The sequence below is a fragment of the Monodon monoceros genome, unplaced genomic scaffold (genome assembly GCF_005190385.1).
Source record: "Monodon monoceros isolate NGI ecotype Baffin Bay Population unplaced genomic scaffold, NGI_Narwhal_1 Super_Scaffold_9, whole genome shotgun sequence".
NCBI classification, from domain to species: domain Eukaryota; kingdom Metazoa; phylum Chordata; class Mammalia; order Artiodactyla; family Monodontidae; genus Monodon; species Monodon monoceros.
In genome coordinates this window covers 30298685-30312877 of record NW_021703786.1, presented here as the reverse complement: position 1 = coordinate 30312877, position 14193 = coordinate 30298685, and the positions used below count along the sequence as shown (strand labels likewise).

Here is a 14193-nt window from a genome sequence, read left to right as displayed (position 1 = left end):
CCCAGGGCTCCTTTCAGCCCCGGCCCTAGTTATCCTGTGAGAATGTTTTCACTGGTGTATTATTTTTTACTGGAAATGAGCCTTTTAGGAATGAATACAGACTGGTTTGTATTAAAACTGATAAATTCCTGAAGAAAAACCTGTGGCTGGTCCATGAGGCAGCCCCTAAGGGACCTACCCAGGGCTTCGGCCAGTGACGGAGCCCCTCCGCAAAGGTGAGGAGGGGAGGGCCCAAGCCTTCCTCCTTGCGCATCCGTGGGAGCGCTCGGGTCCGGCTCAGGCGCGACCCCTGGCTCAGAGGTCCGTGGCGCAGATCCAAACACACAGCCCGATCACGTGGAATGACACTTTCATTGGTGTTAGTTGGGGGAAGAGGTTAATGGTTACAGAGCCGGGGCCTGGGCCAACCAGGTCAGGCTTCCAGCCCCAAGGCGGGCAGTGGGTGCTCTTGCTGTGGTCCGAAGCCCCTCCCCCACTGCGTCCCCTCAGGCAGTTATAGATAGAATAAATTCCATTTAAAATATATGCATTTCTCTCTGCTTAAAAAATAACATTTACAGTTGGGAAAGTCTGGACTTCGGGGGACCTGTGAATCCCACTGTTCCCACCCCCGCCAGCTTTGCCTCACTGAGGGCAGGCAGGGGCGGCGGCGGAGGCTGGCCTGGCCGCTTGTTTACATGTCCTGTGAACACCTGCGGGGGACCAGGGCAGACACACCGCCTCCTCCAGCCTCTCGGCGCCAGGACAGCACAGTGGGTGGCCAGAGGGCCTTGGCACAGGGGCTTGAGACACTGGGGGGACAAGAGGAGGTACCCCAGAAGCCCGGCCACCACCTCTTTCTTCCTGGAGAGGAAGCTCTCACCAGGGCCCCTGTCCAAAAGGCAGGGCCGTCCCGTCAGGTTACACACTGGGAGGGGGCTCTGCTGAGGTGTCAGGTTCTGACGAGTCCCCTCAGCTCCCCTGGGGGCTGCCTCCCAGAGCCCTAGTGCCGACAGCCGTTGGCTTGGAGCAGCAGGAGGGACCCCGCTAGGGAGGCAGGGGCGGCGTCCGTGCCGGGGGAAAGGCGGTGGCTGAGGAAGGTCACGGTGGGCACTGCTGCGAGCTGCCAGCAGGTCCGGCTCAGTCCAGCATGGCATCCAGCTGGTTAGCCAGGGCGTCGAACATGGTGCTGATGTCATCCAGAATGTGCTTGGTGGAGGTGCCCGGGGGGCTGCAGCAGGGGAAGGAGCAGGTCAGATCAGCCAGCGGTCTGCACCCTGCCGGCCCTGGGCAAGGGGGCTGCTACTGAGAGCGTGGTTGGTGCGCGCACTTTGTGTGCGTCTCCTCCTAATTCTCACAACTTCCCGAGGCAGTAGGAGTTACCGTTCCCTTCCTTGCACAGAGACGCTGGGGCTCACAGGGAGAAGTGACTTGCCCAAGCTCATGTGCCTCTAAGTGGCGGCCACCAGGATTCCCTGCAGGTCAGATCCGGGTGACCCCAGGCCCAGGCTCCTCCCATCCCGATAGGGGCCCCCCAGCCTGAGGATCTGCCCAACGTGACGGTGACATCCCCCTCCCATCATTCCCGGAACCCTGGGAAAAGGCTTCAGGATTCGGGTGGAGCTGCTCTTAGGCCGCCTTCTCCCCCTCCGAAGCACCCAGCACCCCTCACCCCTCTCGCTCCTCAGCACCAATGCTCTTCTCCGCAGCCCGCAAGGCAGCTGCCAGGGATGAGCTGGTCTGCTCCAGTCTCTGCTGGGCCCGGCCTGCGCCCGTGGCCCCAGTGTTCTCTGGCCTTGGAGGGGGCACAGGGCGGGGTCCGAGCCGGGGAGCCAGCTTAGGGCCGGAAAATGCCAGCTGGGTGCAGGCCACAGACACAGGCTTGGGGGCTGTTCCTGCAGAGACAAAGAGGTTGGCTCGTGACTCAGCTGGGCTGGGCACGAGCCCTGCCAACACCACCCTCTCCCCGCAGGTCCCGCCTCATACCTGCTCCGGGCACCTTGAGGAGAGCAGCAGGGGGAGCCGGGGGCTCCATCTCCCCGGGCCGCCGACTGTTTTCCAGAGCCGGCCCCGGGCAGGGAGCCACGGGGGGCTGCGTGGGGGGGCTGGGAGAGAGAGGGGCTGGAGCTCCGGGGTTTGGGAGGCTGCTAGGGTCAGGCCGGGGAGGGCTGGCAGAGGCCGAGGGGGACTCGCCGGGGGTCTGCGGGGACAGGGCGGCAGGGGGGCCGGGCGTGGCGCTGGCCACCCCGAAGGCCAGGAGTGCCGTCTGCAGTGGCTCCCTCTCCCGGCATTTGGGCCTCCGCTTAACAGTGTCTGACTCTGTGAGGTTGAAGTCGAGGCCAGCAGGCACAGGCGTCTCCCGGGGTGGGGGGCCCGCCGGCTTGGGCCTCTGTTTGATCGTCAGGTTCCCCTCCTCCGCGAACGGGAGCCCCTCCCCTGAGCTGCCCCGAGACGGGGGTGTCCCCTCGGGCCCTGGGTCCTCCTCCTCCGTGTCCGATGAGGCACCAGCCGGGGCGGGCAGGCCGGGGGGCTCCGAGGGGCCCGTGGGTTCACTGAGTGTTCGCCTCCGGGGCCCCGGGGCCCCCTCCTTGGGCGCCGGGCTTCCATCTGGCGGCGGCGGCGGCTCCAGGGTGGGGCCGGAGACGGAGCTGAGGCGCTTGGGGGGCGGGGGCGGGGGGCCTTTGCGGCGGGCCCGCAGGGCGAAGGACTGGCTGCGGGGCGCCCCTCGGGTTGGGGTCGGGCTGGGGCTGGTCCGGGCGAGGGCGCTGCGTCCTGGTCGCCGAGTGAGGGTGGCGTAACTGCCCAAGGCACTATCCACTGGCCCTTCGGCCTCCCCCTCGGCTTCCCCCTCGGCCGGGCTGGGGCGGCTCAGGCTGTGGGACCGGCGCTTGGGCCGAGGCGGGTCTGGAGGAGTGGCCAGGGGCCCGGCCAAGTAGGAGAAGGCCCGCGGTGCGCCAGGAGGCGGCCCTGGGGCTGGGCTGGAGGGTGAGCCCTGGGGGTACATAAAAACATAAGGGGGGGCCCCTTGGCCAGGAAGTGGGGAACAAAGCTTAAGGGGCCGCTCTGTGCCCTCTGGAAGGTTCCTCTCCTGTGGGGTGTTGGGGTCTCCGGCACCGGGCTGGGAGGCAGGCTGTTCCTGCGAGTGCCCAGACCCCCGTGAGCGTGCCCCGATGCTCTCCTGGCTGGGGGAGCGGGCAGGGGGCAGGGGGAGCGGCTCGGGGCCACCCCCTGCCATGGCCGCCTGTAGCTCTGGGCTCAGCTCGCTGCCCTGGAAGGTGAGGAGGCGCGGGCCAGCCACAGCCGGACCATCCCCATTCTCCAGCCCCTCGATGGCCATCAGCTCCGGGCCCCTGGCCAGCCGGCGGCCGCCGTCACCTGGGGCCTCCCCCTGCAGTAGGCCCCGCCGAAGCTCAGCCAGCCGCTTCACCCCCAGCATGAGCTTCTTCTGATGACCTGAGAGGGGTGGATAGAGGCGGAAGGGTTAGCTGGGGCTGGGAAGGGTCACCCTCATCCCTCCTGGACCCCCGAAACATTCTGGAGACCCTCCAGGGCACGCGGGGGCCCAGCCAGAGGCCCAGGGCAGTCCTCACCGAGCTTGTTGACTCCGATCTCCTGCAGCTCCTCCCAAGTGAGGTCAGCCACCAGCCCCATGGAATCGTAGCCGCTGCTCGCCAGCTGCTTGTGGTACTGCGGCAGCCCCAGCGCGCACAGCCACTCCAGCAGGTCTGCCTGCAAAAGCAGCACCGTCGGCCCCCAAGCCAGGAAGGCGGTGCAAAGCCGCAGTGGAAGGTGGGAGCCCGTGCCCGTCGCCCACTCACCGGGATGTAGTTGGGTAACCACTCGGCAATGCTGAGCTGGGCGATCTCTGAGGCGATCTTCTTCCTGTGCCCGGGCTTGGTCACCCCGATGGCCGTCAGGTCCTGCCACACAGAGTCATGCTGCCAGGCCTCCTCCTCTGCCCGCTGGTTCCTGCACTGCCCTCCCGCTGCAGCACCTACCTCGGGTGTCATGCGGCTGATGGTCGGCACGTCATAGCCAGCCTGCAGAAAGTGGGCAGTGTAGCCCTCCAGCTGGAACTCGCCGAGCCAGTTATGAATGGCCTGAGCATCCTGTGGTGTGGGGGAGGGGTGAAGGTAATGGAGCTGAGTCTGCTGGGGCGGGGGCGGGGGCGGGGTGCCAAGGCCACAGACCTGCCACTGACCCCAGCCTCCCCAGGGGCCTGGTCTGAGAAGGGACTTAAGTCCACACTGAGGCCCATCCCAACCCCTACCCGCAGCCCACTCCCCAGTGCAGGTCACACCTTCCCCTCCAGCAGCTGCTCCGGCCTCACGTCCTGGGTGAAGAGCTGCTCCCCGGAGCGGTAGTTGGCTAGAGGGCGGTGGTTTGGGTTGTCTTCGAGGAGGGAGAGAAATGGAATCAGGGCGGCAGGACGAAGGGGTGCCAAGCCCTCAGCGTCCCCACGTGCACCGCTCCTAGCCCACCCAGGTCCCAGTCTCCCTTCCTACCTGCCAGGGACGGGGGGTGCAGTCCTGGCAGCACCTGGTCCTCTCCAGCAGAGGGCAGTGGCTGGAGACAGGGAAGGAGCTGACTCTCACTTGGGGAACTGGCAGTGGGTGTGGGGGGCCCGGCCCTGGTCCCAACCAATGCCCCCCCCCCCGCCCCCAAACCTGGGCATTCTCAATAAGGAGGCCGGTGCTGTGGCCGTTGGTGCCCTCGGAACTCTGTCCGCTGCCAGCACTGCGGATGCTGCCCACGCTGCCCTCGCTGCCCACACTGTTCCTGTCACCTGCTGTGGGGGGCAGAAGCCAAGGGGTTAGAGCCCCAGTTGGCCCTGCCAACAGCTGACTGGCAGCTTGCCAGAGCCAGATGTCTACCCCAGTACCCAGCACTGCCCCCCCCAGGAGGAGGTACCTGGGCTGTCTGGGCTGAGGCCCACCCGAGGCAGCTGGCCATAGGTAAGGGGGTGCAGGGAGTCATCAGCAGGGGGCTGTGGTGTCCTGGAGAGGCCTGGGCGCAGGGTGGTGGACGCACAGGGGAGGCGGGGTGCAAGGACGCCCACCCGCTTGCTGACCACTTCAACGATGCCCGGGGGAAAGTAGCCCACACGGTCCGTGCCCCTCTGGCTCTCGTGGATGTGGCCCTTCCAGCGGCCGTCGGGATGCTGCTCAAGCACCTGTGGCAGTTGGGCCGGGGGACGGACGAGGCCATGGTCACGTGCTGCACCAAGCGCCCAGCCCTGCAGCTGCGGTCCAGCTCTTCCCCTCCCCCCGGGGAGCTGGCCTCTGGTGCCCAAGTTGGCCCACAGCTCTGGCCCTGCCGCCAGCATCCAGCCCAATCCCCTGGGTGCCTCCAGGGCATACCAACAAGAGGCTGGAGTCAGCCTGGGTTCAGATCCCAGCTCCACTGCTTGCTAGCTTGTGACTTTGGACAAACTGCTTTCATTCTCTAAGCCTCAATTTTGTCAGCTCCCAAAAGGAAATGGTAAGAGCACCTACCTTACCTGGATTGGGAAGAACTCAACGAGGTCGTGCATATAAAGACCCTAACACAGAGCCTGATCCACAGTAGGTGCCCAAGGAGGTGACAGCAATCATTTGTGTTCTCAAAGGAATGCCTGCATTGGGTCCTCACCGTGATGACGTCCCCTGCCCGGACATTGAGGGCAGTGGGATCGTGGAGGTTCCAGAAATCCTTGAGTGCTCGGACCTTCAGGATCCCTGAGGCCTCTAGAAGAAGAAGGAGGACAGGTGTCATCTGAGGGTCCTTAGGGCATCTTCCCACCCCTCCAGTCCCCTGTTCATGACCCCCCAGACCAGCCCGGGGCCCAGGAGCATGGCATCCTCTCCTGCTCCGCTTCCTGGGACCCTCTGGAGTGGCTCCGGATGCCCTGGGCTGGGTCTTCTCCCCCGCACGCTCACCCCGCAGTAGCTGCTTGATTTCACGGCTGGCCTGGGAGGTGGTGAACTGATTCACGATGTCCAGCGCCGTCTGGTTATACGTGTTCCGGATGTTCACGTCCACCCCACCCTGGGTGCAACAGTGCGGGGTAAGCCTGTGCTGAGCGCCTGGTTTGTCGCGTCTCCCAATTCTCACAGCTACCCAGCAGGTAGTTAACTATTTTCAGATTTTACAGAGGAGGAAGTGGAAGCTCAGAGATAGGGTCATGGATGAGCTCAAGGTCACTCAGCTAGTAAAAGGCGGAACCGGGGCTTGAACCAGGTCCATCTGCTCTCCAGCCACTTTGCACGGCCCCCACCCATATGCAAAACACCACGTTGCCAGTGGAGACCCCCTCCCTTGCCTCCCCAGCCGGTCTTGGACCCGGCACCCGCTGGGGACCCATCCACACCCGCGGGCTGACCAGGGGTCCACACCCGCGGGCTGACCAGGGGCCCACACGCACCTCCAGGAGCAGCCGCACCACCTCGGTCTTGCCATACAGCGCGGCCTCGTGGAGAGCCGTGCCTGTCTTGGTCTGGCGGTTGATCTCAATCCCAGCTCTCAGGAGCTGCCTGTGGAGGGGAGGGTGAGTTACTGGGGCAGAGGGCAGGGGGTGGGGAAGGAGAGGAAGCCGATTGCTGGGGGCTGGGAGAGAGAGGCAGAGCGAGGGTGAAGAGGGCAGCAGGGCGGGGCACTGAGGGGCGTCGCCAGTCCCGGCGGATGAGGATGCTGGGGGGGCCTCGGTGGGTACCTGATGACCTCTCTGTGGCCGTTCTTGGCAGCCAAGTGCAGGGGTGTGGTATAGTTGGGGTCACATGGGTCCTTGGCCTCACCCTCCAGCAGTGCCACACATAAATGGCTGTTCAGTAACAGCTGGGCCACCTGCAGCAATCAGCACTCAGGTAGGGCCTCCTCCTGAGACCCCCAGAACCCAGTACCCCAAGGGCAGCAGGCCCTACCTTGAGCCGTCCAAATTCGCAGGCCAGGTCCAAGGGCGTCTTCTTGGCCTTGTTGACCAGGCACGGGTTGGACTGATGCTGGAGGAGCATTTCTGACTGGGGTGGAGGGAGCCAAGTGAGGGGTCTGGCCTGGCCACCCCCCCTGCCAGCCCCCCTCTCCCTGTTCCCGTGCCCCTGTAGGCTGGCAGGGCCACGTACCACTTCATAGTGTCCATACTGGGCAGCCAGGTGCAGCGGGATCTGCCCATCCAGGGAGGCGGCGTTCACGGCCGCAGAGGCCCGCAGAAGCAGCCTCACGGGCTCCAGCCGGCCCTGCCAGGCTGCACAGTGCAACGGGCGCATGCCTGCCAGAGGGAAGGGGCTTCTAGAGGAGGTCGAGGGGTGGCGTGGGGCCGGGGGAGGGAACCGAGCAGAGTCTGGAGCCACCCCAGCTGGAGGGGAGGAGCGAAGCTGGCTTCACCCGGGTTTGGTCAGGGAGAGGTCCGGCTGTCTGGGGCTGCAGCCAGAATCCCACCTTGTCCACCACGGATGATCTGGTGACCTTGTAACGGTGATGTAACCTCAACTTCCTTACCTGGATAATGGGATGTCAGTACCACCCACTACCCCAGAAGGCTGTGAAGACTGAAGATTTGCAAGTTCAGAGAAGCTATGCCAACATCTATTAGCATGGCTACGATGTAGCAGGGGCAAACTCTGACCACAGGGTCTGGGGTGCGGGTACACTGGGCTCTCACCATTGCTGTCCTTGATGTCAACGGTGGCCTGAGCCTCCAGCAGCAAGGCTATGAGCTCCAGGCTGCCCCCCAGGGCGGCGTGGTGGAGAGCCGAGAACCTGGTGTGGTGGGACACAAGGTTGGGGGTGTCAGGGAGCGGCCCCCCGCCCCCAAATCCTGGTCTTCCACAGCAGACCCATCCTCGGGGCTGTCAGGGATGAGTTATTTGCCACTGCACCCCCGGCCCCCCACCCTGCCAGCCCTGCCACGGGAGCACAGAGCAGCCGGGCTGCAGCATGAAAGGGCTCAGTGTCTGCGCTGAGAGGCCTGTTTGTCTGGCCTCCCTCACAGCCGGCCCAGGGGAGGGGGCCGTGGGAGCAGGAGCCCGAGGGCTCCTACCCTCCAGGGAGAAAGGGGGGCCCAGCAGGAATCTGACCCAAGGAGGCCTCTCAGAGAGGCACCAGGGCCCCCTCCCCTCCCTCAGGGATAGCTCCACGGGCAGGCGCGCGGGCAGGGCCCCGAGCTCTCGGCAAACACGCTTCAAGGGCCAAGTTTGAGAGGGGAAGGGACTCTAGGCCCCAGGTCTTTCCACTCCCCCTCCCCCCCCCACAGTTTTCAAGAGGGACGGGGGCTCCCGCTCACCCATCAGCATCCTGGTAGTTGACGTTGAGTCTCTTCGTGGAGCCAAGGAGCTCTGGGGATCAGAGCGGGAGGCATCAGGGCACCCTCGAATGAGCCGCCCTTGCCCACACCTGACCCAGCGCCCCCTCCCTGCCCACCTCCCGCCTCCAGCTGACCTCTTGGAGTGCAGGAAAGCACCTGCCCCATGGCCCTTTAGCTGTCAGTCCCTATGGCTTCCCACCCTGGCCCATCAGCTGGAGGGCGCCGCTGCAGCGGTGGCCTGGCTTCCCTGGGCCCCCAGCCCCGCTTGTTTATAGGGTCAAAGGGGGCGGAGATGGGGGGGACTGGCATGCTGTGCCCTCAGAGGACAGTCCCACGAAAGCATGGTTGGCATTCCTGCCTGAATGGGCCAAGGAGTGAGCCTCATTGTCCCACGGGCCGAGGGGGCTGGGAGAGAAAGGAGAGGGTACCAGAAGCTCGAGAGTAGAGGGCGGATGCCAGGGCTGGACTCAAAGGCCACACTGCCCGGCCCTGGGTCATCCCTAAGCGGAGCATAGTGGGGAAGGTGGCCTCACATAGACCTCACCACGCCCTGGCTCTGCCACATACTAGCGGTGTGATCTTGGACAAGTCACTTGACCTCTCGGGTTGTGTCCTCATCTGTAAAATGGGCTGATCACACAAGTTGCTCACGGGGGTTGCGAGTACAATGCCTGACCCTTGTGAAAGACGGGAGCTCTCACCATTCAGCACTCCTTACATGTTAGCCATTATTACCAAGAGGCTGTCCTCCAGCGAAAGCTGGTACAGTCCCCCCAGGGCCCCTGTCAGGGGAGTAACTGCTGACTCTGCACCCACAGGCTCCTAGCAGAGAGCTCTGTGCCCCGGGGAGCAAGGGGAGGATGCTGGTTCATCCCCCTCTCGGTGACAGGGACGGGGTTCAGACAGGTGTGCTCCACGTGTGAGCCACGGTGTGGGAGGGGGTGGGCCCCGAGGAGTGTTGCGGAGGGGAAGGAGAGTGCCTGTCACAGGCGGGCCCCTGCCTCCTGCTGGAACCCACCCCTGCCGGGAAGGAGGAGGCCTGGCTCAACCCGGCTGGGCAGGGCGCCAAGCATGCTGGTCCAGGCCTGCCCCCCAGGCCCTGGTGGGCCCCTGAATACCCCAGCAAGACAGGGCCTCATTCCAGTAGGGAGGGACCAAGCCTGCAGTGAGGAGCACAGGATGGGAAGGGGGAGACAGCTACACTTAGGGCTGAGGCGAGTGCGCTACAGCGAAAAGGTAAATACGGAGTCAAAGAGTGATGGAAGAGGTGAGGGGGTGGGGGCCACAGGAAAGAAACCCAGGCCTCCCAGCCTTCCTGTAGCCCCCTTGGAAAGTCCTTGTCACACAGAACCATTCAGGGCAGTGGAAAGAACAGGGGCCCTAGAAGCAGGAAGTGCGTGATTCAAATTCTTCTCCCTCTTACTGGCTGTGTGACCTTGGCCAGCCCTGGTACCTCTCTGAGCCTCAGTGAAGACAACGAGGTCAAGCAGGGAAGAGGCACAGAAAGTCCCTCCAGCTACTGCCAGCCTGGACAGCCTGGGCTGGGGCAGCTCGGCGGTGAGAGGCAGCCCCTCCGGGGAGTGGCAGGACAACATGACAGAAGGGACAGGAACAGGGGCAGGGCCAGGCTGGGTGGCTCTGTTCTTTCCAGAACAATGGCCGGAAAGGCGGTGGGGAGAGGCTCAGAGTGACTGAACTGGGGACCTTGGTGGGAGGGTGGAGGGTCCTAGGTTCTTGGCAGTGGCTCCCGGCACTTCCCCTGCAGTACAACCTTCTTCCCAGGCCTGGCTCTGCGGGTGGAAGGGTCGCTCCTCCTGATTTAGGCTCGGGCAGAGGATGTGAGCTCAGCAGGCCGCCCCCAGCCCACTCCATTTCCTCTGGCCAGAGAAGGAGACAGCTCAAAAAAGGGGGCAGGGGAGGGTGGGAGGAAGGGCAGAGGCAAGACCAGGGCAACTGTAGCCCTCTCCTCCCAGCCACCTGCTCCCTGAAGAGGACCTGGGTAGGCAGGGAAAGCCGGCCCCCAGTGACCAGATATCAGATGCAGCAGGCTGAGGGAGCACCTCTCTCCGGACAGCCAGAAAGCTTTAGCCACCGGCAGAGGGAAAAGAGGGAGCCCTGCCACCTCCCTTCCAGCAGTTTCCTTTGCCTTTCTGGGTATGGAGCAGGGGTTTCCAGCCTCCCTTCTCAGAACTGCTTCAGAAATCACATGAAGAACTTTCGGATTTGCAGAGTCCCAGGCTCTCTGTGATGATTCTGTAATTCTGGGAGAGACCGGGGAGTCTGTACTTGCAGAACTATCCCTAGATAATTTTGATGGGCAGCCGAGTGCGGCAGCACAGGGCAGAGGGCTCAGGCTTGTCTTTGATCTGCCACACAATGGCCGTGTGACCTTGGGCAAATCACTAACCCTCTCTGAGTGTCAGTTTCCTTATCTGTAAAGTGCATGTAGAAGTACCCATCTCCCAGGGAATAGAGGGGATTACAATATTTCATAAACTGTAGGGTCTGCAAAGGTCACCTTGTGATCTCCTTTTTGTCACCAGCTTTCCCAGCTTCTCAGAGGACTGGGAGGGGGGACAGGTGGTTCCAGGACCCTATCGCTCTGTGCCTGTGCCTACACTCTGTGCAAGTCCCCTGGGGAGTGGGGGGAAGGATCATCTTCCTCCACAGATGTTTCCCCCCTCTGGGCACAGGGGACCTTCCCGGAGCCTAGGAGCCTGGCTGCAAGGTTTCTGCCACCAGCCTCCAGCCACTTGCCCTCCTGAGGGCCTCACTTTGAGGTCTGAGGCCCCAGGGCTGTGAGGCCGGCAGCAGCTCAACCAAGGCCCTACTGGGCAGGTTGCCAAAAGCAACACAGAGGTGAGGGGAGGAGGGGCAGTGGCTCCCACCCTGGGGCCTCCAGGGCCCTCCCTGGACCCTCCTTGGCACCTTCCCCCATCGGGCTCACCCTGCATCCACTCCCCCAGGGCACAGAGAGCACCCCTCACGATTCCATCTCCCTACACCCCGGGTGTCCTGCCCTGGCGTGTAAGTGGGGACACTCACACACGTGCACAACTCCCAGGCCCTTAAAATCCTTCCTTCCGGCACCCCACACTCCCAGGTGTGGGTGGGGATAATTGGACATCTTCAGGTAGCCTGGGGGACTCCTTCCTGTGCAGAGGGCCAAGCTGTGTCTTGGGCTAGAGCCCCAGCACTCCAGAAGGACCCTCTCCCCCAGCCCAAATCTGGTGGCAGGAGCCATCTCCTGTCCCTGCTGGTCCAGGAACTCAAGGGGACAAGTCCAGTGTCCTCCTGGGACAGTCCAGAGAGCTTGCCCTGGAGCCCAGAGGTCTACTCTCCTTGCAGGGTCTCACTGCAGAGATACTCAGGAGATGGAAGTCAGGTGTGGCCACCTGTGTACAGAGCTCCCACAACCTTGTCGACTAGAGACCCCAGGCTGCAGAGAGACCTCCAGAAAATTAACTTTGGACACCCCCCCCAGGGGACACAGGCAGATAAGTCAGGGGGATGGGGGCTTTAGTAAGCAGTTAGATAATGTTGAACTTTGTTTTAAGCAGAGTTCCCTTTAAAAAGCTATCTTAACAGATATCTCCATCAAGCTGACAAAAACACAGAGATGCTCTGGTTGAACTGGGGGGTGGGCGTGGAGGTTGAGCTCTAGCTATTCAGTCTTCCCCAACTCACTGCCAGAAACCCCACGGCTCCAAAGAACACACTGGAAAAACCACCTGCTAAAGGCAACTCCATGAGGGCAGGACTTTTCGTTTGTCTTGTTCACTGCTGCGGCTCAGTGCTTAGAGCCTGGCACACAATAGGCACTCAAAAAACTTAGAATGAATGTACTTCAATCCTTTTACTTTACAGGTGAGGAAACTGAGGCCCAGAGAGGTAAAGTGACTTGCCTAAGGGTTCACAGCAAGGGGGACCCAACTTCCTCACTGGCTCTCCCACACAGAGGCACTCCCACCCCAAGTCCCCAGGTCGGAGTGACCGCCCAGGCCTCTCTCCACAGCCTGGCTCTCCGGGGAGGGTCTTAGCTGGATAGTCACCCCGTCAAGTACTCACTTGTCTTTGTGGCCTTGACCTTAGCCACCAGTTTCTGCACACCAGTCACATCTCCATTCTTGACAGCGAGGATCAGGTCCTGTTCTCGACCCATCCTGGTCCCTGGGCTGGGTTCTGAGCTCAGGAGTCCAGGGCAGAGGCAGGGAAACGGGTCTAAGCCGAGGTGTCAGGGTGCCATCCCTTGGCCCTCTGGAGGGCCAGGCGTCCAGGGGGAGTGTGTCTGGTGTCCCAGGCAGTGGGCTTCTTGTTAGGCGCTGACGGGTACCCCCTCAAGGTGCTTCGTGAGCTGCCACCACAAGCGGGAAAGCTGATCTCTGAGGGGGCAGAGGCTGTGTGGAAATCTGAACGGATATCAGCTTGCAGCTTCCGACAGCCCAGGGATGGGCCAGGACTGGGGGCGCCAATCTTTCCAACGTGGCTCAGGAGCACCAGTGCCCACCCAGAGAGCAGCCAGCATTCCCTCACACCTCAGTCAGCAGCGGTGGACATGTCTCAGGGGTCTGCAGAAGGTGTGGTCCGCTGAAGGTCTGCTGAAGGCTGGGCCAGAGTCTGTAAGGGTCCCAGAAGCAGGGCTCAGAGAAAGAACAGACAGGGCTTCCAGGGAGTCCCCCAATCACCCTGGCTGCCCTTCTGAATCAAGGGAGGGGCTGAGCCACTCAAAAGGGGGAGGGAGCCGCCATGCATGAGAGGAGTATTTGGAAGCGGGGAGGTGGTGTTCTGGGAGGGGGAGGCTGAGTCACTGAGGCCCCAGGGCCTGGCAGCACCTCAACCTGGGGCAGGAGGGGCCCTGGCAGCACGACACTGGGGCAGGTCGGGCCAGCAGCCTGTTCTCCACAGCCTGAGGCTCTGACACCCACAGACAACTGGTGGGCCAGGAGGTGGGGCCTGGGAGGGTCAGGCACAGGCAGACGGGCAGGGGTCACTCCCTGTGGAAGGTGCCTGCCCCCAGAACCTCCCCTATCCAAGCTTTGCTGTAATAGCAAGATGCCCTAGCCCCAGGGCTCTTTATGAATTCAGAGGGTGGACTGGGGAGTTAGGGCCCCCCATCTCTGGCGGGGTGTCTGCCTGCAGGACAGGGAGGCTTTACAGCACCTGTTGTTGACCCATCCTCACCCCTTGTGTGGGATGGGGAAGCAGCTGGGCGGAGAACAGAGGTGAGAGCCGGGGCACTGCTGGTAAATGGGGCTGCCTGCCCTCCCAAGCCTGAATCTGAGGCCCAGAGCCCAGACTTCACTTTGGAAAAGCTTACGTCAGTTCCTAGGTGGCCGAGAATTTGTTGCCCGAGTCCTGTGGCGTGAGACCTGTGCAGGCCTGGGGCCCTAGCTGGGGTCCTCTTACTCCCCAAAAGTCCCAAGCCCAAACCAGATGGCACTCCAGCTCAAGGCCCGCGGCCGACATTGGGGGAGGGCTCCCCTGGCAGTGCATGGGGTCGGGCTGGCTCCCCCGCCCCCCGGAATGCCAGTCCAGCGCCGCGCAACCCCCCAACCCAGCCCAGCCGAGGCGGACCGGGGAACAAAGCGGCGGGAGGGACCGGGAGGGCCAAGCGCCGGAGGAATTGATGCGGGAAGACGGTACAGGGGAGCGAGGAGGACGGAAGGACACGACAGATGAAGGCGCCCGCGGATCCCGCAAGAAAAGTTAGTTTGTGCCCGCCCTCAAGCGTGCTGACCCCCAGATCAGTCCCCGCAGTCTCACCTCTCCCAGCCTCCCCGCCGGGGGTCCGGCAGGTCCTGCTCGGTCCCTGGCACTCTGGACGGCGGCTCCCACTGCCCCCCTTACCCTTTTTCTCCTCCTTCTCCTTTTCCAAGGCCGGCTTGGCGCCTCCCGCAGGAAATCCCGCCCCTCCCCCCTCCCTCCGGCCGGATCGG

The 14193-nt window shown here is 63.2% G+C and overlaps 1 protein-coding gene across 2 annotated transcripts; it reads right to left on the bottom strand.

Annotated features, from left to right (window-relative positions):
* Window positions 1-211: 211 nt before the first annotated feature.
* Window positions 212-14145, bottom strand: CASKIN2 (CASK interacting protein 2). Of its 2 annotated transcripts, XM_029211516.1 has the most exons (20): window positions 14021-14145; window positions 12326-12874; window positions 8237-8288; window positions 7616-7713; window positions 7077-7222; window positions 6879-6974; window positions 6671-6801; window positions 6383-6491; window positions 5898-6006; window positions 5611-5705; window positions 4891-5152; window positions 4647-4768; window positions 4485-4545; window positions 4280-4371; window positions 3978-4088; window positions 3798-3899; window positions 3570-3708; window positions 1966-3432; window positions 1652-1874; window positions 212-1210 (listed from the first exon to the last, which is right to left on the bottom strand). In XM_029211516.1, the coding sequence occupies exons 2-20, from the start codon at window positions 12417-12419 to the stop codon at window positions 1120-1122; spliced, it is 3600 nt and encodes a 1199-aa protein (XP_029067349.1). In that variant the 5' UTR covers window positions 12420-12874; window positions 14021-14145; the 3' UTR covers window positions 212-1119. The 2 variants fall into 2 exon arrangements, with proteins under 2 accessions (XP_029067349.1, XP_029067348.1); XM_029211515.1 differs by having other exon boundaries at window positions 3798-4088.
* Window positions 14146-14193: the final 48 nt, after the last annotated feature.

Excerpts from the sequence above, each read along its gene's own strand:
- CASKIN2 (XM_029211515.1), bottom strand. The coding sequence starts at position 12,419 with ATGGGTCGAGAACAGGACCTGATCCTCGCTGTCAAGAATGGAGATGTG. Across the intron at positions 5,153-5,610 it reads GGGCAGGGGACGTCATCACG|GTGCTTGAGCAGCATCCCGA; the intron begins GTGAGGACCCAA and ends CAACTGCCACAG. Across the intron at positions 4,372-4,484 it reads GCACCCCCCGTCCCTGGCAG|ACAACCCAAACCACCGCCCT; the intron begins GTAGGAAGGGAG and ends CCCTCCTCGAAG.